Source organism: Heteronotia binoei, chromosome 5, assembly GCF_032191835.1.
Source record: "Heteronotia binoei isolate CCM8104 ecotype False Entrance Well chromosome 5, APGP_CSIRO_Hbin_v1, whole genome shotgun sequence".
Classification (NCBI taxonomy): domain Eukaryota; kingdom Metazoa; phylum Chordata; class Lepidosauria; order Squamata; family Gekkonidae; genus Heteronotia; species Heteronotia binoei.
Window position 1 is genome coordinate 27,495,742 of NC_083227.1, and position 20,759 is coordinate 27,516,500.

General features: G+C 43.9%; 1 protein-coding gene across 1 annotated transcript in view; it reads left to right on the forward strand.

Annotated features, from left to right (window-relative positions):
• The window catches only part of LOC132571344 (zinc finger protein 850-like), a 359,929-nt gene that overhangs the window by 315,581 nt on the left and 23,589 nt on the right, over nucleotides 1-20,759 (forward strand). Inside the window, exons 3-6 of the mRNA XM_060238150.1 lie at nucleotides 7,750-7,876; nucleotides 9,534-9,638; nucleotides 11,027-11,119; nucleotides 12,072-13,125. Of these exons, the coding sequence (XP_060094133.1) occupies nucleotides 7,750-7,876; nucleotides 9,534-9,638; nucleotides 11,027-11,119; nucleotides 12,072-13,125 (1,379 nt within the window). The remainder of the gene's footprint in view (nucleotides 1-7,749; nucleotides 7,877-9,533; nucleotides 9,639-11,026; nucleotides 11,120-12,071; nucleotides 13,126-20,759) is intronic.

The following is a 20,759-nucleotide window of genomic DNA, read 5'->3' on the forward strand; positions in this document are numbered from 1 at the left end:
CCCCATAGCGATTTCAACCCGGAAGGAGGGGTTGAAAAGTGGAAGAAGCTGGTCTTTGTTTGTAACGACTCAGGCACGCCTCACTACCGGGACAGCCGCAGGAGTGTGTGAAAAGGTGAGAGTATTCCGGTAGCAGCCAGTTACTGAATCGGGTCTGTCTGAAATGCCAGCAGAAACCCGTTACTGTTCAGTAACTGACCAGCTTCCATACCGGAATAGCTGTGGTGTCATGGTTAAGAGTGACAGACTCTAATCTGGAGAATTGGGTTTATTTCCGTCTCCACATGAAGCCGGCTGGGTCACCTTGGGCCAGTCCCAGTTCTCAGCCATTCTTTCAAGAGCAGTTTCTGTCAGAGCTCTCTCAGCCCCATTTATAATATATAATAATAATACTTTTTATTTATATCCCGCCCTCCCCGCAAAGCAGGCTCAGGGCGGCTCACAACACGTAAATACAATGTACAATAAAACCATATACAATAATTACAATTTCAATTATAAAATCATCCTTAAAATCATTAAAACTTACATTAAGATTAACATTATGGTGCTATAGTTAAGATCTTCCATTTATCTCACAGGGTGTCTGTCTGTTGTGGGGAGAAGGGAAGGGGATTGTAACTTGGTCTGAGACTTGGGTCGTGAGAAGCGGGGTATAAAACCAACTCTCCTCCTCATGCCAGTGTATGTGCAAGCCTGAAGCAAAGGTTGCGAACTCCAGGTTCCAGAATTTCTGAAGATTTGTGGGCAGAGTTTGGAGCAGGGATGGATTCATGCCCATCTCTAGTTTGGACAGAGAGCTCTTTAGGGATATGAGGGGTGACACGATAGAGGTTTACAAAATTATGCATGGGACAGAGGTGAGGGGTGACATAAGAGGTTTACAAGATTATGCATGGGATAGAGAAGGTAGAGAAAGAAGTACTTTTCTCCCTTTCTCACAATATGAGAACTCGGACATTCAATGAAACTGCTGAGCAGTCGGGTTAGAACTGATAAAAGGAAGTACTTCTTCACCCAAAGGGTGATTAGCACGTGGCATTCACTGCCACAGGAGGTGGTGGCAGCTACAAGCACAGCCAGCTTCCAGAGGGGATTGGATAAGCATATGGAGCTGAGGTCCATCAGTGGCTATTAGCCACAGCTTATCGTTGGAACTTCTATCTGGGGCAGTGATGCTCTATATTCTTGGTGCTTGCAGGGGCACAGTGGGAGGGCTTCTAGCCCCACTGATGGACCTCCTGATGGCACTTAGGGTTTTTTAGCCCCTGTGTGACACAGAGTGTTGGACTGGATGGGCCATTGGCCTGATCCAACATGGCTTCTCTTAAGTTCTTATGATGTGATGCCATAAAGTTAGCCCTCAGATGCTGCATTTTCTCCAGGGGAAGTAATCTCTGCAGTCTGGAGAGCAGTCATATCTCCTGGAGAACACCAGGTCCTACCAGGGAGTTAGTAGGCAAGAGAAGCAATGTAAAATGTCCAGACAATACTATTAAAGAAATCTACCAAAAACAACCACTTAGAAAATTACCTTGAATTCCTTAATAGTACATAACAAAGCATTCACTTATAAAGAACGGAACAAATCCTTACATTTAAACAGGAAGGGGAACAATCAGTTCCCAAAATCTAACAGTTCAACAGGTAAGTTCATTTTTCTTTCTTTTTTATGTTGACTGTCCAGTCCTCCTGCGGTGTAGATACTGAAAAGACGGACCTCAGGATGCAAGGAGAATAGCATACTGCAGTCTGAGAGATTCTTAGATGTGCAGTGATATTTTAATCCTTTTACAAGCTGAACAGGCTCTCCCTGGACTTCTGAACCTTGTTTTCACCCAAAGGGCTTTTCCCAAGCCTCAATGCATGACAAGGCACTCCCAATCAATCCAGTACTTCACATTCTTACACTTCCCAACCTTTTGGGGAGACTATAGCTTCATCCTGATATTGCTGTAACCAGGGCATTTTTTCGAGCAGGAATGCACAGGAATGCGATTCCAACTGGCTTGGTGTCAGGGGTGTGTGGCCTAATATGCAAATGAGTTCCTGCAGGGCTTTTTCTACCAAAAAAGCCCTATGTGAAACAATGGTGGTCAGGGGGTGTAGCCTAATAGGCAAATGAGTCCCTGCTGGGCTTTTCCTACAAAAAAAGGCCTGGCTGCAACTCTTTTGGCAAGAAGCAGTTGTCAAATTCAGGCAGTGAAATTCCTGGAGATTTGAGGAGTGGAGCCTAGGAATGAAAGGGATCTTGGGCTGATCTCCCATCCAGCTACTCACCAGAGCAGCCCCTCATTTGCTATATATCAGGGGTTGCCAAACTGTGGCTTGGGAGCCACACATGGCTCTTTCACACATTGTGTGGCTCTCAAAGCCCCCACTGTCCCACTGGCTGGCTTTTTGTCTCTTTAAATCACTTCTCCAAGCCAACTGGCAACTTGGACAATGCATTTAAAGTTGCTTTGTTTCCACCTCTCCCTTCCCATCCACCTGCTTGCCTCCCTCCCTCCCTCAAACATCTGACATTCATGTCTTGCAGCTCTCAAACATCTGATGTTTATGTGGCTCTTGTGTTAAGCAAGTTTGGCCACCCCTACTATATAGAATCATAGAGTCGGAAGGGACCTCCAGGGTCATCTAGTCCAAACCCCTGCACAATGCAGGAAACACACAAACACCTCTCCCTAAATTCATAGGATCTTCATTGCTGTCAGATGACCATCTAGCCTCTGTTTAAAAACCTCCAAGGAAGGAGAGTCCATCACCTCCTGAGGAAGCCTGTTCCACTGAGGAATTGCTCTGTCAGGAAATTCTTCCTAATGTTGAGTCGGAAACTCTTTTGATTTAGTTTCAACGCATTGGTTCTGATCCGACCTTCTGGTGCCACAGAAAACAATCCACACCATCCTCTAGATGACAGCCCTTCAAGCACTTGAAGACTGTGATCATATCACCTCTCAGCCACCTCCTCTCCTCTATATGCTGCTGATTTCCCATCCAAGTATTCACACTGGCCGTGGCTGGGTTGGGAGTTGTATAAACGCCCTGCAGTGTGGAAAGACGCTGAATCAAAGCAAAATGAATTAGAATTTTTTTTCTAGCCAGCATTGCCAAACTCCCGGTTGTGGCTGGAGATCTCCTGGAATTACGACTGGTCTTCACTTCAGACAATAGAGATCAGTTCCCCTGGAGAAAATGAACTGTGCGGCATTATACCCTGCTGCGGCCTCTCCCGTCCCCAAACCCTGTCTAGGTTCCACCCCACCCCCCAAGGTATTTCCCAGCCCAGACCTGGCAACCCCACGTGGAGAGCGTCTCGTTGCTCGCTTGCTTGCTCCCTGGTTCTTTTGGCTGGGGAGAGCCTCTCTAAGGGTTAAAGTAAGGGAGTTCACAGTCCTAGAGAAGCAAATTGGGGGGGGGGGACTTAGGAAAGCAACTTCCTGTCCTCCGCCCAGAAGCTGTCTCTATCTCCCGGGACGCAGCTTAAATGTCTGGGAGGGATTTGGTGAGCTGCAAGAGGCTTGTTTTGGGGGTAGATATTGTGGAAGAAGGGGGGAGTGAAATGCAATGCAGTGCTAGACCTAAAGCATTTGGGGGGCGGGACGGTGATGGGGGCAGATTGGAAAGGGGCAGCCATATTAATTTGTAGTTGCAAAATCTAGCAACATTTATTTCAATATGAGCTTTCACTTCTTCACATATGCACGGAAAAGCCTCCTCCTGCAGTTCCCACCCTGTCCCACTGCCCACCCCCGCACTAGAGAACCTAAGCAGGGGTGTCAAACATGCCGCCCAGGGGGTGAATCAGCCCCCCCCCCCAGCAACTGGCTGTCATCTGCTTCCTTCTCCCTCTCTCTTGCTTCCTTCTACATAACTGCTTGCTTTGCCAGGCTTGCTTAACAGCACAGGAGCTAAGGAGCAAAACCTCTATTTTCTCAATTGGCTGAGGCTCCTCCTTCGGGGAGGAAGGGGGGGAGGAATAGCTTGCTTTGTCAGGCTCTCTCAATGGTACAGCAGAGCTACTGAGCCAAGCCTCTCTTCCTTCTATTGGCGGCTGAAGCTCTTCCCCCTCCTGGTTCCCTGGGGAAAGAGCCCAGTTCCCTGGATCCCATGGAGGAAATACAAAGAAAGCACCTTTAAGACCAAGTGCTAATGTTTTAAGGATATTTTAAGGTTTTTGGAAAATCTTTGTGTTTGTGTCTTTTATAAAGTTTATATCTGTTACCTAACCCTGTGGCGCAGAGTGGCAAAGCTGCAGTACTGCAGTCCTAAGCTCTGCTCACGACCTGAGTTTGATCCCCGCGGAAGCTGGGTTCAGGTAGCCAGCTCCAGGTTGACTCAGTCTTCCATCCTTCCAAGGTCAGTAAAATGAGCTTGATGGGAGGGTGGGAAGCGTAGATGACTGGGGAAGGCAATGACAAACCACCCCGTAAAAAGTCTGCTGGGAAAACGCGATGCGACATCACCCCAGAGTCAGAAACGACTGGTACTTGCACAGGGATTACCTTTACCTTTTAAAAACCTAACCATAAACATGTACACACATGGTCTGGCCCAACCCAACATGGCTTGGCCCAACAAGGTCTCATTTATGTCGGATTTGGCCCTCATAACAAATGAGTTTGACACCCCTGCCTTAGAAGCTCTTCTTTGCAGAGCCCAAAAGGATCCCTGTAGTGCAGGGGTGGCCAACTGTAGCTCTCCAGATATTTTTTGCCTACAATCCCATCAGCCCCAGCCATTGGCCATGCTGTAGTCGAACTGAGCTTTGGATGTTGGATGGTGACCCAGTGGCTTCAAGTTCCAAGGAGAGGCAGGGAAGTGATGGGTGCTCAGCTGGGATTTTTTTTAGGGGACACAGGAGGGTTCCTAAAGGATAGGCTGAGAGAGAGAGAAAGTTGCATACAGCTAAAAAAAAGATTTTCCAACACCTTTTTTTTTTCCCTCCCAGGCTGCAGTGAAAACATACCCCTGCCGTCTCCTCTGTTTGGTAAAGGGAAAAGAGACGCCATGCAGCCAGCTCAGGTAATTGTGGGAGTGGGGAAGGTCACTGGGAACATGAGCCCTCTGGCAGCGAATTCCACATTTGAATCACTCGCTCTGCAAAGTACTCTTTCTGTCTTTTGTCTGTCTTAAACCTACTGCCTGTCAGCTTCACTGGATGCCCTCGAGTTCTAGTCTTTTGGGAAAGGAAGAAAAATTTCTATTAGTCGGCTTTTTCCACCCCATGTGTAATTTTATAAACCTCTATAATGCCCCACCCTCAATCATCTCTTTTCTAAACTGAAAAGTCCTAGGCTCTGCAGCCTTTCCTCATAGGGTTGGTGCTCCAACCCCCTCATAATTTTGGTTGCCCTTCTCTGTACTTTTAACGGCTCTGCAATGTCCTTTTTGAGATACGGTGACCAGAACTGGATCAGATAAGGTGGATTCGTTGGCATCTCATGTCCGCTGAGCTCTCTCCCCTACTCAAATTCTGCCTTCCTAAGGCAAATCTCCAGGACTTTCAAAACCTGATCTGGCAGTGGTACCACTAGCAGAGGGCTAGATTTTGAGTTACACAGGACCCTTTTTGGGTCTTGACGGTAAAAGAAAAAAAATGTGGAATGGGATAGTGGGAGGCCTCAAAGAAGCCCAGCATTCTTGAGGCAAATTTTTAAAAAGTTTTAGTTTCCCTTGCACATGATTAAAAAAAAAGTCTTAGGTTGTACTAAGGCACGCTGGGAGAAAGAAAGAATGGCTGCTGTTGCCTTGGAAACAGAAAATCCATCAGACCCAAATCTGTACAGAGCCCTAATCGAAATGCAACTGCCCCTTGTAAGGAACAGAGAACAAAATTCTCTGTGGCTATTAGCCACATCATATGGTTGGAACTCTGTCTGAGGCGGTGATGCTCTGTATTCTTGGTGCTTGGGAGGGGCAAAAGTGGGAGGTCTTCTAGTGTTCTGGCCCCACTGATGGACCTGCTGATGGCAGCTGGTTTTTTTGGCCACTATATAGAGTGTTGGACTGGATGGGCCATTGGCCTGATCCAACATGGCTTATATTCTTAAATTAAAATGTGGTTGTGTTCTCATAAGAAATTGCTGTTCTGTGATTTTTGGTTGGCTGTAAAAAACAAACAAACCCTAGTTTTATAAATTTGATCAAATATTTATAAAACTTCATAGCATTAACCAGTCTCAAACTGGTTCACAGCCAATTTGAGAACTGTTTGCAAAAGAAATCTTGATGGGTTGAATACATCTGAAATATACTTCAAAACTGCTAATGTATGTCCAGGGCAAAAGATTTCTTTTTGAGGGAGGGTCAATGGAGACTGTAAATATCTAATGCCAGTCATGTTTACAAAAAAATGTCCCTTTCTGCCTAATCAGGCCACATGAAAGATACACTAACTCAGCGGTTCCCAACCTTTTTGGTGCCAGAGACTGGTTTTGCGGAAGACAATTTTTCCACAGACCAGGGTGGGAGGGCAATGGTTTCAGGATGATACAATTGTGCACTTTATTTCTGTTAGTTTGGTGTGGTGGTTAAGTGTGAGGACTCTTATCTGGGGGAACCAGGTTTGATTTCCCACTCCTCCACTTGCAGCTGCTGGAATGGCCTTGGATCAGCCGTAGCTCTCGCAGAGTTGTCCTTGAAAGGGCAGCTTCTGGGAGAGCTCTCTCAGCCCCACCCACCTCACAGGGTGTCTGTTGTGGGGAAGGAAGATAAAGAAGATTGTGAGCCACTCTGAGATTCGGAGTGGAGGGCAGGATATTAATCCAATGTTGTCTTTTTATTATTATATATTTTATTATTATATATTTTTATTATATAATATACAATAAAATAATTATACAACTCATGGCCCGGTTGCTAACAGGCCACGGACCGGTACTGGTCCACGGACTGGGGGTCGGGGACCCCTGCACTAACTAACTAGTTTTGGGGTGAGGGATTCAGAGGATTCATGCTAATCAGTTCTCAGAAGCTAAACAGGGTAGTATTTGGGCAGTATTTGTATGGGAAACCGCCAAGGAAAACCGGAATAGCTACACAGAGGCAGGCAATGGAAAATCTCTTGTCTAGAAAACCCTCCAGGGTTACCATAAGTCAGCTGCAACTTAACACCCCTGGGCCCTGCCAACATTCTAGTTTTGATGGTACTATGAAAATTGGATAGCCCACAGAAAAAAGGCCTATCGTTCCACAATACAAAATTCCCCAGTGAAGCCAATTTAGTTCATGAGGCACTGTCAGGGCGTGCCAGGAAGGAGACCTAGAGATTCATGTTAAGTGAACAAAATGAGAGAAGTGTTTGCTGATTGGGCCTATGAGATGTCTGTGCTAAACAGAAAAGATTCAGCTTTCAAAATCCTAAATTATTACTCACTGCAGAACTTAAGAACCTGGTTCTTAGAGGAGAGTCAGGTAATGATACAGGATGTGGGGGAAATCTGTGATACAGATTGCGGTGTGATTTTGGTTGATGATCTTCCCCGCAAGAGTTAGAATTGACCTGTAGCCCACCTTATAAGACTTCCAAAGTGGACTGGGAATCAAAATGGCTGACAACCTTTCTTCATAATGGGATAGAACTTCTTTACGGGATAGAACTCATACAGTGACTGTTCATGGCTTGTAGTAAAGGTTGATCTCAAATCAGTGGTGGTATATGCCCCCCACAAAAGAAGATTTTTTATATGTTGAGACACTTAACATATAAAACATGGTATATAAAGAAACACTTTCTTCTTCTTCCAGGGCAAGGTGTCCTTTGAAGAGGTGGCTGTATATTTCACCCAGGGGGAATGGAGCCTGCTGCACCCAGCCCAAAGAGCTCTATACAGGGACGTTATGCTGGAGAATTTTGGAAATGTGGCCTCTCTGGGTAAGGAACATCTACTCTTTGGCTGTTTCCTTCATGTTGTGAGGCGTGACTGTGAGTATTTCTCTGTTGACAACAAAGTCCCTGATGATAAAGGACATTGTATTAGCTAATCTCTGCCACTCTCTATAATAGCCTGTACACATCTGGAATTCTGACAAAGAGTGGTGAGCACAATTCCAAAATGGCTGCCACAGGAGGTGGAGAAAACCACAAAATGGCCTCCGCCTTCCATGGAGACACATATCTCTGCAGGATACAATGACCTCATACTTCCACACACAAGATGCTGGGCAAGCTGGCCATTTGTGGTTAGGAAAGTACTCAGGCTTCTCTCTCTCCTTTTGACTCCAACCTGAATGTGAACTGGCTCTACCTGAATAAATGTAAGTTTACCTCATTTGCATTACATTTCTTGGGTGAATTATTTTCTGCACTCAATATTACATTTCGAAAACTGGGCAAAACTCTGCTATATTAACCAAGTATCCCAATAAAAAGTACTTTACTGAAAGCCACTGTCTGCATTATACCGTAAATATTCAAAACTCCAAAGGCCCCCTCAGTTCTGCCCACATTCTAAAAACACATTGTGGACCCCTGCTGTATATGGAGAAGAGCCAGGGCTTCTCTTTGCCTGGCACTCCTGTGGCTGGATCATGTGAGAGGGCATCACAAGAGGTGTGTGCAAAGTGAGGCTTCATTTGAAGAACATAAGAGAAGCCATGTTGGATCAGGCCAAAAGCCCATCCAGTCCAACACGTTGTGTCACACTGTGGCCAAAAAAAACAGGTGCCATCAGGAGGTCTATCAGTGGGGCCAGGACACTAGAAGCCCTCCCATTGTGCCCCCCCATGCACCAAGAATACAGAGCATCACTGCCCCAGACAGAGAGCTCCATCTATACCCTGTGGCTAATAGCCATTGATGGACTTCTGCTTCATATTTTTATCTAACCCCCTCTTGAAGCTGGTTATGGTTGTAGCTGCCACCACCTCCTGTGGCAGTGAATTCCATGTGTTAATCACCCTTTGGGTGAAGAAGTCCTTCCTCTTATCAGTCTAACCCGACTGTTCAGCAATTTCATTGAATGTCCATGCATTGTATTGTGAGAAAGGGAGAAAAGTACTTCTTTCTCTACCATCTCTATCCATGCATAATCTTGTAAACCTCTATCATGTCATCCTGCAGTCAACGTTTCTCCAAGCTAAAGAGCCCCAAGCATTTTAACCTTTCTTCATAGGGAAAGTGTTCTCTGGGAGAGAGGTGTGATGGTCTGAGCTGGAGCTGGAGCTTCCCTCCAGACTGGGGCTTCCTTGACCTGTGCTGAGAAGGGAGCAGGGCTTTTTTTGGTAGCAGGAACTCCTTTGCATGTTAGGCCACACACCCCTGATGTAGCCAATCATCCAAGAGCTTACAGGGTTCTTGGACAATTGGCTACAGGGCCTACTGTAAGCTGTTGACTTACTGTAAGACTTACTGTAAGACATTTCTTAGCTTCTCAACTGGGCAAGCGGTGGACATATATCTGCCAATGCCAAATGGATACCAGACAGCTGTGGTATTTGTGGAGGAACAGAGTCAACGTGGCTTGAAACTGCTGAATATTTATGTGCAGACAGAAGAGCCATAATTGTGTTTTTGTTTCCTTCTGAAAAAGGACCTGTGATTAGTAAGCCTGAGCTCGTATCTTGGCTGGAAGAAGAAGAAAAGCTATTTCTCCAAGACTGTAACAAAGAGGAAGGATTGTCCAGAAGTTGCCCAGGTCTGTAGTGGGACCGTCTAATGTCTGGGAGCTCTGGGGTTCCTTTCAAGGGCTGGTGGATTTCCACAAGCAGGTTTTTCAAGTCCAGAAAAGCACCAGAGCTAAAAACAAAGGGAAAAAAAGCTGATAGTATCCATATTATCCATACACTTATAATTTTCCCACTGCCCCATTTTTTGTGCTCTCCTTGGTCTTGTTTTTTTGTTTGCTTGTTTTTAGGGCAGAATAGTCTGACCTCAAATTCTTAATTAATTAATTGGATTTTTGACTGCCCTTCCCAATAGCCAGGCTCAGGGCAGTTAACAACAAAATTATAATTCATGAACTAATAAAACTAGAATAAATAAAACCATAAAGCATCTTCCTCCCAGCCATCTGTTTTCATCCTCATTTTAAGAATTTGTCGCTTCCCATTAAGAGCACTGAAATTGACTGTAAAATGAGATTTATATTTAAATTATTGAGTGTGTGTATACCTGGAAGTCATGGCAACTTCTGGTGACTGACCCCTATTGGGGGCATGGAAGATATTTAGAGAGGTGACTAAATAAAGCCTGCCCCTGCCTTCCAGCTCTGGTATTCCAAGGAGGTCTCCCATCCAGATACTTGCAAGAGTCGACCCTGCTTAGCTTCCGAGATGAAATCAGACTTGCCTGGACTATCCAGGTCAGGGCTAAATGAGGTGTATTTTAAATATGGTTTTAAATCATCCTGGGTCCTGAGTCGCCTGGGAGATTGACAGGTATATAAACAATTTAAATCAACAAAAAAGTATGTGCAGCTTGAAAATTTGAAACTGCTTTTTACCAAGCCAGAGCATTGTTCAGTCCAGCCAAGTATTGTCCACTCTGGCCAGCTGGTCCATTGTGGGAAATATTTTTAAGGAATGCCTTGTTATTGTTAATATGGAATGCCTTGTTATTGTCCAGTTATGGACCAAACACTGGCTGTAAATCATAGCTGGGATGTATCAGTGGGGGCGGGGGGGGGAGCCTCGGAGAGCTACAAAATAGGTGACTTGAATATGGAGTGGCAGTGTTTCCATGGGAATTGGGCCTCTTCCTCTCAGAATGGCATTTTGTTGCTTCTGGGTTGATACAAGATGGAGTCCCTCACTCCTCTGGCTTCAGATGACCCAGGGACACAGGGAAGTTCTAAAGCATTGTTCCTGGTCTCTCTCTCTCTTTCTGTGGGGGTAAAAACTCCACCGGCTTCCTTCCATTTCTGGGCAAGCAGTGGGTACATCTCTGCCAATTCCAGATAGATGAACTTTGGTCCAACTGTAGTCGAACTGTCATAGCTGTGGAGGGAGGGTGGATTTGAACTTCTGAATATTGATGTGTACACAGAACAGCCATAATTATTGTTTTGTTTCCTCTTGAAAAAAGGACTTCTGATGGCCAAACCTGAGTTCATATCATGGCTGAGAGAAGATGAAGAGCTCTTCGTCCAAGGCTCTGATGGGATGGAAAGATTAGCAGGTAGGTGCTTAGATCTGCAGTGGCTTCTGGTTGGGTGTGAGGCCTCTCATGGGGAACTGATAGGCCACTGTGTGAGACAGGATGCTTGACTACATGGATCAGTGGTCTGATCCAGCAGAGCACTTCTTATGAATCCTTAGCCTGCTGTTGACCTTAAAGAGGAACTGGTTGGCCACTGTATGAAACAGGATGCAGGACTAGATGGACCATTGGTCTAACCCAGCAGGGCTCTTCTTATGTTTCCGTTTATTTCAATTTATATCCCACCCTCCCCACCGAAGCGGCTCAGGGCGGCTCACAATATATAAAATCTACTGTAACAAAGAGTTTGGTTTTAAAAATACATCAATTTGCAACAATTTAAAACAGTAAAATAGAAAACATATAGAACAAACGATCTGCCAAAATGCTACACTACAACCTTCCATAAAGTTTCCAGTTCTTATTTTCTTATGAAGGTTTCAGCCTCTGTGCCCTGTTGTTTGTCCTCCAGAGGAACTGGATGGCCACGGTGTGAGACAGATTGCTGGATTAGATGGACCACTAGTCTGATCCAGCAGGGTTCTTCTTATGAAGGCCTCTTCTTATGTGCCCTGTTGTTGGCCATCCAGAGGAACTGGTTGGCCACTGTGTGAGACAGGAGGCTGGACTAGATGGATTATTGGACTGATTCAGCAGACCAATTCTCATGTTCTTAGAAATGGAGGGAATCCTGTCACATGCAAACCCTGGAGTTATTGTGGGTAAAAAACACAAGCCTGACTGAAGAAAACACTTCAGTGTATTGCAATCACAATAAGATGGACAGAAAATGTCCATTGTGTGATGACACGCTTCTGAGCTTTACTAAAATGTCTGAAACCTCAAAACTGTTGCAGGCTGAAATAGTGTGAATTAGTCCATTCCCTGACTTTTTTCCCACAGTGCTTATGTTTGGTTCGTTGTTTTTCAGCAGGAGGTGTGTGGGAGTCAGCAAATGAAAAGAAAGATCATCCACTGATGGAGAAAGAATATATATATCCAGATTTGAAAGAGAGGATTGAATATTGTGGTGTTGTGAAGAAGGAGGAGACAAAACATCCATGTAATAGGAGCAGTAGTTCTGGTCTTTTAAAGTATGGTCATTCTCATAAAATTCCATTAATTCCCAAAGACGGCAGGAATGAGTACCCAGCAAGTGAGGAAATTTATCCTGAAAAATCAGACATTGGTATACATGGGGACTCCCATAACAGAAAGAAAATGTATAAATGCCTGCAGTGTGGAAAAATCTTTGGGCAGGAAGCGAAATTAACGTCCCATCAAAGAACTCACACAGGGGAGAAAAAATATAAATGCTTGGAGTGTGGGAAAAGTTTCAACCAGAGTGGAAATCTTACTACCCATCTAAGAATTCACACAGGGGAGAAAAAATATAAATGCCTGGAATGTGGAAAGAGCTTTAGTCGTAGTTCATATCTTAATTCCCATCAAATAATTCACACAGGGGAGAAACCATATAAATGCCTGGTGTGTGGGAAAAGATTTAGTCAGAGTGGAAGCCTTACTTCTCACCAACGCATTCACACAGGGGAGAAACCATACAAATGCCTAGAGTGTGGGAAAAGCTTCAGTCAGAGTTCACACCTTACTTCCCATATAAAAGTTCACACAAAGGAGAAGCCATATCAATGTCTGGAGTGTGGGAAATGCTTTGTTCAGAGTGGAAGCCTCACTTCCCACCAAAGAATTCACACGGGGGAGAGAAATTATAAATGCCTGGAGTGTGGGAAAAGCTTCAGTTACAGTGGACACCTTACTGCCCATAAAAGAATCCATACAGGGGAGAAGCCCTATAAATGCCTGGAGTGTGGGAAAAGCTTCAATCAGAGTTCACATCTTACTTCCCATAAAAGGATTCACACAGGGGAGAAAGAATATAAATGCCTGGAGTGTGGGAAAATCTTTGGGCGGAAGGATAAGTTAATTTGCCATCAAAGAATTCACACTGGGGAGAAACCCTATACATGCCTTGAGTGTGGAAAAAGCTTCAATCAAAGTGGAAACCTCACTTCCCATCAAAGAACTCACGTATAGAAAGCTGTAGAAAGATATTGCATCAAAGCAAATAGGACTGGAAAATTAGAAAGCAAGGTGATAAAAGAGTATCATCAGTAGACCTCAGTTGATATGGGTCTGTTTTCAAACATTGTATCAGTTTAAGGCACCTCTGTTTTGTATTAGTTCTATATTTAACTTACCTTTATCTCCTTTCTCCCCTCCTTGGGTTAAAATGTTTTGGAAACACCCATCATAATATGGAGTTATTTTGATGCAAGCAAACTAAGCTAGATTCATTGATATGAACTTCTCCCTCCTCCTCTTCATTTTTGAACATCCCTCTGGCTAACCCCAGATCTGTTGCATCCTGGCTCACCAGTCCTGTCTTTTGAATACGGTTCAGAAAACTCATTTAGAACAGGGGAGGCCAACGGTAGCTCTCCAGATGTTTTTTGCCTACAACTTCCATCAGCCCCAGCCATTGGCCATGCTGGCTGGGGCTGATGGGAGTTGTAGGCAAAAAACATCTGGCGAGCTACAGTTGGCCTCCCCTGATTTAGAAGATAAAAGATCTTCACAATTCCAAGTAATTTCCAGTTTTTAACTGCATAAAACTTGCTAATTCATAGAATCATAGAGTTGGAAGGGACCTCCAGAGTCATCTAGTTCGACTCCTGCACAATGCAGGAAATACCTCCCCCTAAATTCACAGGATCTTTATCGCTGTCAGATGGCCGTCTATAAAAACCTTCAAGGAAGGAGAGCCCACCACCTCCCGAGGAAGCCTGTTCCACTGAGGAAGCGCTCTAACGGTCAGGAAGTTCTTCCTAATGTTGAGCCGGAAACTCTTGATTTAATTTCAACCCATTGGTTCTGGTCCTACCTTCTGGAGCCACAGAAAACAATTCCACACCATCCTCTATATGACAGCCCTTGTTGAAACTCCAAAAATTTCATGCCAAACTAAATGCCCTGGCCAGGAGTCATTTTGTAGAAAAATAGGTGGTGGAGCTCATCCAGGGATTGTTATGCAGCTGCACCTACTATACAGTGGACAAGGTGGGAAGGAGGAGGTGTAACTCTCAGAAAGGTTCAGGAGCTGTGCTCCTGTGAGCTCCCACTGAATCCTAGGCCTGGTCCTAGCTAACAAAGTCTTTGCTTGGAATGCCTGTCTCCTTAGCTGACCATACATCTAGCACCAATGGTGGTGGGTCTTGGGGATTTCCCAGCTTTCCCCTGTCTTTCCTTGGATTCTACACATCAAATACTCTAATATCTTATTTTTTATATTATATACAGAATTTGTACTCTACTTTCTGCCCTCATCAGGGTGACCAAGATGGCTCTCAGATTAAAAACATACACTATAAAAACAGATTCTTAAAAACTATTGCAACCCAACCAACACACAACACTCATCATTCAAGCACTTAAAACCAAACTAAATTACAAATAGAGGTGGATGTAATCCCCTGTGCAAGCACCAGTCGTTTTCCACACTGGGGTGACATTGCTTTCACGTTTTCACGGCAGACTTTTTACGAGGTTGTTTGCCATTGCCTTCCCCAGTCATCTACACTTCTTCCCCTAGCAAGCTGGTGACTCATTTTACCGACCTCGGAAGGATGGAAGGCTGAGTCAACCTGGAGTCGGCTACCTGAAGCAGCTTTCGCTGGGATCGAACTCAGGTCGTGAGCAGTGGGCTCCGACTGCAGTGCTGCAGCTTTACCACTGTGCGCCATGGGGCTCTTACAAATTACAAATACAATACAATAAAGTGATATGTCCATAAAAAGAACGATTTCCTTCCGGGGAGAAAAAGTCTAGCATAGAAACTTTATGGATACTGTCGTAAAATATTGCAAGCTGGGCGAGGAAATTGTCCATCTGGAAATAGATCCAGCATAGAAGACGTCACAATCTTACCTTTTTAAAGAACTTTGGTACACCAAACCAGTTGATTTCCCTGGCTAGTGGAGAGAGAAATTTGAACTCTGCTGGCATCATTTATTCCATTCCATCTTCCAGCGTTCCGCAGGATTCTATAAGCACTTTCAGATTTTCATTTTAACCAGACGTCTATCTGTTGATGCCTCAACTCTGTATAAACTGGTACTGGGGATGGCAGTTGTGAACATTTACATTTGTTTATGAATATCTGAAGCACTGTTCCTGTTTCAAACTGTGCTGCCCCCCCTTCCCAGTTCTGCACTTTATTTTTAATGGTTCCAACTTTTGTGATATGCCAATATACTATGCTGATATGATATTTGAGAGTTTGCAGTGGCCAGGTTTTCATATAAAAATAAAGTGATTAAGCACTGATAGGTGTTAAGCGCTGACAGGTGTTTCAATATGTTTCTAATCAAAGTATTTTTCTCCTCAACTCAGACTAAAATGTTAAGAGGTTTGTGGCAGGTACGTGCTGCTGGTCAACTGATTTTGTTGTCTTGTTTTCTGGTTATTCTTTGGGATTTGTAAAACGATTCCATTGGAGACCTAGGAATGATTTGTTTGATCAACCTTTATTGATTTGTAGAAAGGGAGATTAGTTACAATATTAGCAGATCACAGACTTCTTCCTTTCGGCATCCCATTGAACGGTTGAAGGTCAGTCGGCTAGGAAAAGCAGTAAAAGCACACTAGATGAATTTGTTTAGTATTTGAGGTTGGTATAGACCAGGGGTGGCCAACGGTAGCTCTCCAGATTTTTTTTTTGCCTACAACTCCCATCAGCCTCAGCCATCAGCCATGCTGGCTGGGGCTGATGGGAGTTGTAGGCAAAAGACATCTGGAGAGCTACTGTTGGCCACCCCTGGTATAGACCCATTCCCCTGTCATCAGAAAACTCTATTGATGGTTGCCTGCTTGTTACTTCACTATATCTGTGAAGAAAAAGAGCATCCTACAAAGCTTGGTGAGAGTTAAGGCTCCAGAAGAGGCACAATACATGATAACATATTGCAGATATAAGGCACAGGGGGAAATTGTATATAATGTGTTATATTTCGTGTGTTGTATAGCCCTTGCTACGCTAAATAGAATGTTATTGCCTCATCGTGTTTTATTAGGTGATACCTGTTTCAGTTGCAATGCCAAGTACAAAATGTGGAATTTCTTTTAATTTTAATACAATTTTTTTCCCAACAAAATTTGCATTTGGGAGTTCCCTGGAGTATTGTCCTGTCCAATATGCTTTCTCACACCACAGTCGCGTCTTTATGCACGATGAAATGTTACCTGGAGTTGAAAGTGACAAATTAATTGTAGACAATCATTGAAAATTAATAAAGCTGCCTCTTTGGGGGACAAGAATGTAGTCCACATTCATTTTCCAACAAAATAAGTAGAATATGAGATTGGATTTATACCCTGCTCTTCACTCAGAGTCCCAGAGCAGTTTCCAATCTCCTTCCCTTTCTCTCCCACAACAGACACTCTACACAGTGGTGTCAAACTCATTTGTTATAAGGGCCAGATGAGACATAAATGAGACCTTGCTGGGCCAAGCTGTGTTGGGCCAGGCCATGTTTGTACCTATTTAAGATTAGGTAGCAGAGATATAAACATTTTAAAGGACACAGACAAACGTGACTAAATATTTTAATTTTTTTAAAAAAACATGCTTAAAACATTAGCACTTTGTCTTAAAGGTGCTTTCTTTGTATTTCTCCCATGGGATCCAGGGAACTGGGCAAAGGAAGCTCTGGCTCTTTCCCTCTCTCCCCAGGGGACCAGGAGGGGGAGGAATCTCAACCAATGGAGAAAATCAAGGTTTTGCTCTGTTGCTTCTGTGCGACTGAGCAAGCCTGGCAAAGCAAGCTGAGATGCAGAGAGAGGGAGAAGGAAGCAAGAGAGAGGGAGAAGGAAGCAGGCAAGAGCCAGTTGCTCTGGGGCCTGATTCAGCCCCCGGGCCACATGTTTGACACCCCTGCTCTATGAGGTAGGTGGCGCTGAGAGAAGTGCTCTTTGGAGAACAGCTCTGAGAGAACTTGTGACTGACCCAAGGTCACCCAGCTGGCTGCATGTGGAGAAGTGGGGAAATCAAACCCAGTTCTCCCAGATAAGAGTGCCACTCTTAACCACTACACCAAACTGGCTAAAAATAAGTGATGCTTTATAGTGACTTTATAGTGAAAGAACTGAAACTGCTAAGCTATTACCAGTATTTCTTTGTTGTACAATCAAGACTTATAGATCTCTGAACCGCACTGAAATGGTCTTATAGAATCACAGAGTTGGAAGGGACCTCCAGAGTCATCTAGTCCAGCCCCCTGCACAATGCAGGAAACTCACAAATACCTCCTCCCCCCACATCCCTAGTGTCACCTGTTCCACACCCAGAAGTCTTGTCCTGTAATAAATTTGTTTGCAGAAACACCAGTTAACTCTTGCACAACACCCACATTCCACATGTAGTTGTAGTAGAAGAAGACGACAGTGGGTTTATATCCCATCCTCCACTCCGAATCTCAGAGCAGCTCACAATCTCCTTTATCTTCCTCCCCTACAACAGACACCCTGTGAGGTGGGTGGGGCTGAGAGGGCTCTCACAGCTTCTGCTCTTTCAAGGACAGAGTCTCACAGTGGCTCACAATCTCCTTTATCTTCCTCCCCCACAACATTCACCCTGTGAGGTGGGTGGGGCTGAGAGGGCTTTCACAGCAGCTGCCCTTTCAAGGACAACCTCTGCCAGAGCTATGGCTGACCCAAGGCCATTCTAGCAGCTGTAAGCGGAGGAGTGGGGAATCAAACCCGGTTCTCTCAGATAAGAGTCCGCACACTTAACCACTACACCAAATTGGCTCTCTAGTTTGAATCCTGTCCTCAGCTTGGACTTTAATGCCCCCTGTCATTGGCACACCTGCAAAGGAATAGCAAAGTACAATGGAAATGGGTGGCTTGCGCTGCCTATAGCGCTCTGCTTTTTCAAAGCATGAGGACAGGATGGTGAGGTACTGCTTTAAGTAGAAATTCACTTTGGGTCAGCATTGGGGGGAAATACATGGTATGACTTTAGCTATCAATCTGATTTTGGCAAGGATCCGGTGGAAAGTATAATTGCTCTTACTGCTGTTTCATTTAGATAGATCCAAGCAGGCAGCCGTATTGGTCTGAAGCAGCAGAACAAAGTAGGAGTCAAGTTTCACTTTTAAGACCAACAAAGTTATTACTTTGATTCGCCCCCACAACTCAGGAGGTTTGAAAATGCCTGATCTTAAACATTATTATTCATCTCAGCTAACATCTCTTCTTGTCATGACTCACTCTGAATCCTCTCTCGACTGGGCACACATTGAAAAATCCTTTTTGGACTCCCGTTATCTTTATGATTTACTCTGGAACTCTCCACACACCAGACCCTGTCATATCAACAATAACCCTTTTTTACACAACACTTTTCTGATCTGGGACAAATTCAAGGGTCTGCTTGCCCCTAATACTTCACCAGTCTCTTCCTTCTTGGGGCAGCCTTGGTTCCTCCCAGGTTGGGATACTAACTCTTTCAAGCTCTGGAGACTACATCACAAAACTAGGATCTCCGACATCACTCAGCATGGTTCATTGCTCGATAAAGCACATCTCCAACAAAATTCTGGTATTACCATCCCATGGTTTGAGTATCTCCAGGTTAAACATCTTATCAACTCGCTTTCATTGTCCTCTAAATTAAATAGATCTCTTGCCCCTTTTGAAGTCTTGCTTAATCAAACTCATCTACAACGTAAAGGTCTTCTCTACTTTATTCTCTCATCTTATCTCTGGATCTAGATCACCCTGTTCGTATCAAAACAAATGGCATAAGGACCTTGATCTAGATTTACCTCCTGCCACGTGGGACTCCATTTGGAAAGCTAGTCCTTATACTTCCAAGTGTATAAATATATAATTCCTTTCGTTCAAAGTTTTAGCTTGTTGGTACACCCCCCCCCCCAACAACTGTCTTACATTCACCTGGATTCAACATCATTATGCTGGAAATTATGTGGATCCCATGGCTCTTACTTCCACTGCTGGTGGAGGGTGCCCTATTCACAATTTCTGGAAGAAAGTTGTCTCTTTTATTCATAAGATGTCAGGCTACGTGGTCCCATTCAAACCTGAAACTATTTTACTTTTTTACTAGCCTGATGATAGAATCCCTTCCTGCTGGAAGGACTTGATTTTTTTCTTTTTAACTGCAGCCAAGCTCACTATAGCCCACATTTGGAAGACTCCAGAATCTCCTAAGCTTTCTAATTGATTTAAGGTTGTATGGGATTTTTTTGTAATGGAAAGGCTTGCTGATCATATTCATTGTATTCAAAACCCTCATTTTGACTCTGTGTTTTATATTATGTGGGAGCCCTTCTTAAGAGTTAGTTTATAAAGATTCTGTGTTTCGATCTTTTAATGCTAACTAGCAAAATCCTGTATTTTTTTTGACTCTGTTAAATTTTGACTTCATCTGTATTATTTGTAAGCTTGCGTCTTACCTGGTGCGTCTGTCCATGCAGATATTATTCCTGTTCAAGTTCTCAGATTTGTTTTTGGGGGGGGGGTTTGTTTTTTGATATGATTATTCTTTGCAAAATTCAAAAAATGGAAAATAAAGTATTGTTAAAAAAAAGACCAACAAAGTTTTATTCCGAATGTAAGCTTTTGTTATGCATCCATACTTCTTCAGACGAGGGGATAGGGTACAGTGGGCTGAAATACATGTAGCTGGTGGGTTAAGAGTGTAAACTGATACAAAGGTTAGGATCGCATGGCAAAATAGTGTAATAAATTGGAAGACCATTTGGTCTGGATAGCAATAAAAGGTAATAAAAGTTGCCTATTAATTGCTGTTGCTGAAAGTCTAGGTAAAACAAAAGGACATGTATTTCCTTGTTCTTGTCCACCTAATTATGAAGTGGACAGTTATTAGGTAGATATTAGGTAAATTAGGTGGACAAGAATCCACCTAATTACCTAATACCTACCTAATAATATCTATCTAATAATTGTCCACCTAATAATTAGTTGGTTGGTTAAGAGTGTAAACTGATACAAAGTTAGGATCAAATTGCAAAATAATGTAATAAATTGGAAGACCATTTGGTCTGGATAGCAGTAAAAGGTAATAAAAGTTGACTGTTAATTGCTGTTGCTGAATGTTTAGGTAAAACAAAAGGACATGTACAGTATTTCTAGTTCTTGTCCACCTAATTATGAGGTGAGCAATTATTAGGTAAATATTAGGTAAATTAGGTGGACAAGAATCCACCTAATTTACCTAATATCTACCTAATAGCGGCAACCCCCCAGGACCGATCAACACGTTTTTTGAGGGAGGGCAAAATTAAGAAATGACACCCCCTTATGGGCCACTCTATCTTATGGTCCCATAGAATACAATGGACTCCATACCCAATTTGGCACACACACCCCTCCATTGGCGCCCGGGGCAAGCACCCCACTCTGTCCCCCACCCTAGATCCGGCCCTGCAAACCCCGTTCTCTCAGAAAAGAGTCCTCACACTTAACCACCACACCAAAATAAAGTGCACAATTGTATCATCCCGAAACCAATGGAGAGAAGGCATTTAAAAGGTGTGCATTTAAATATGATGTCTAG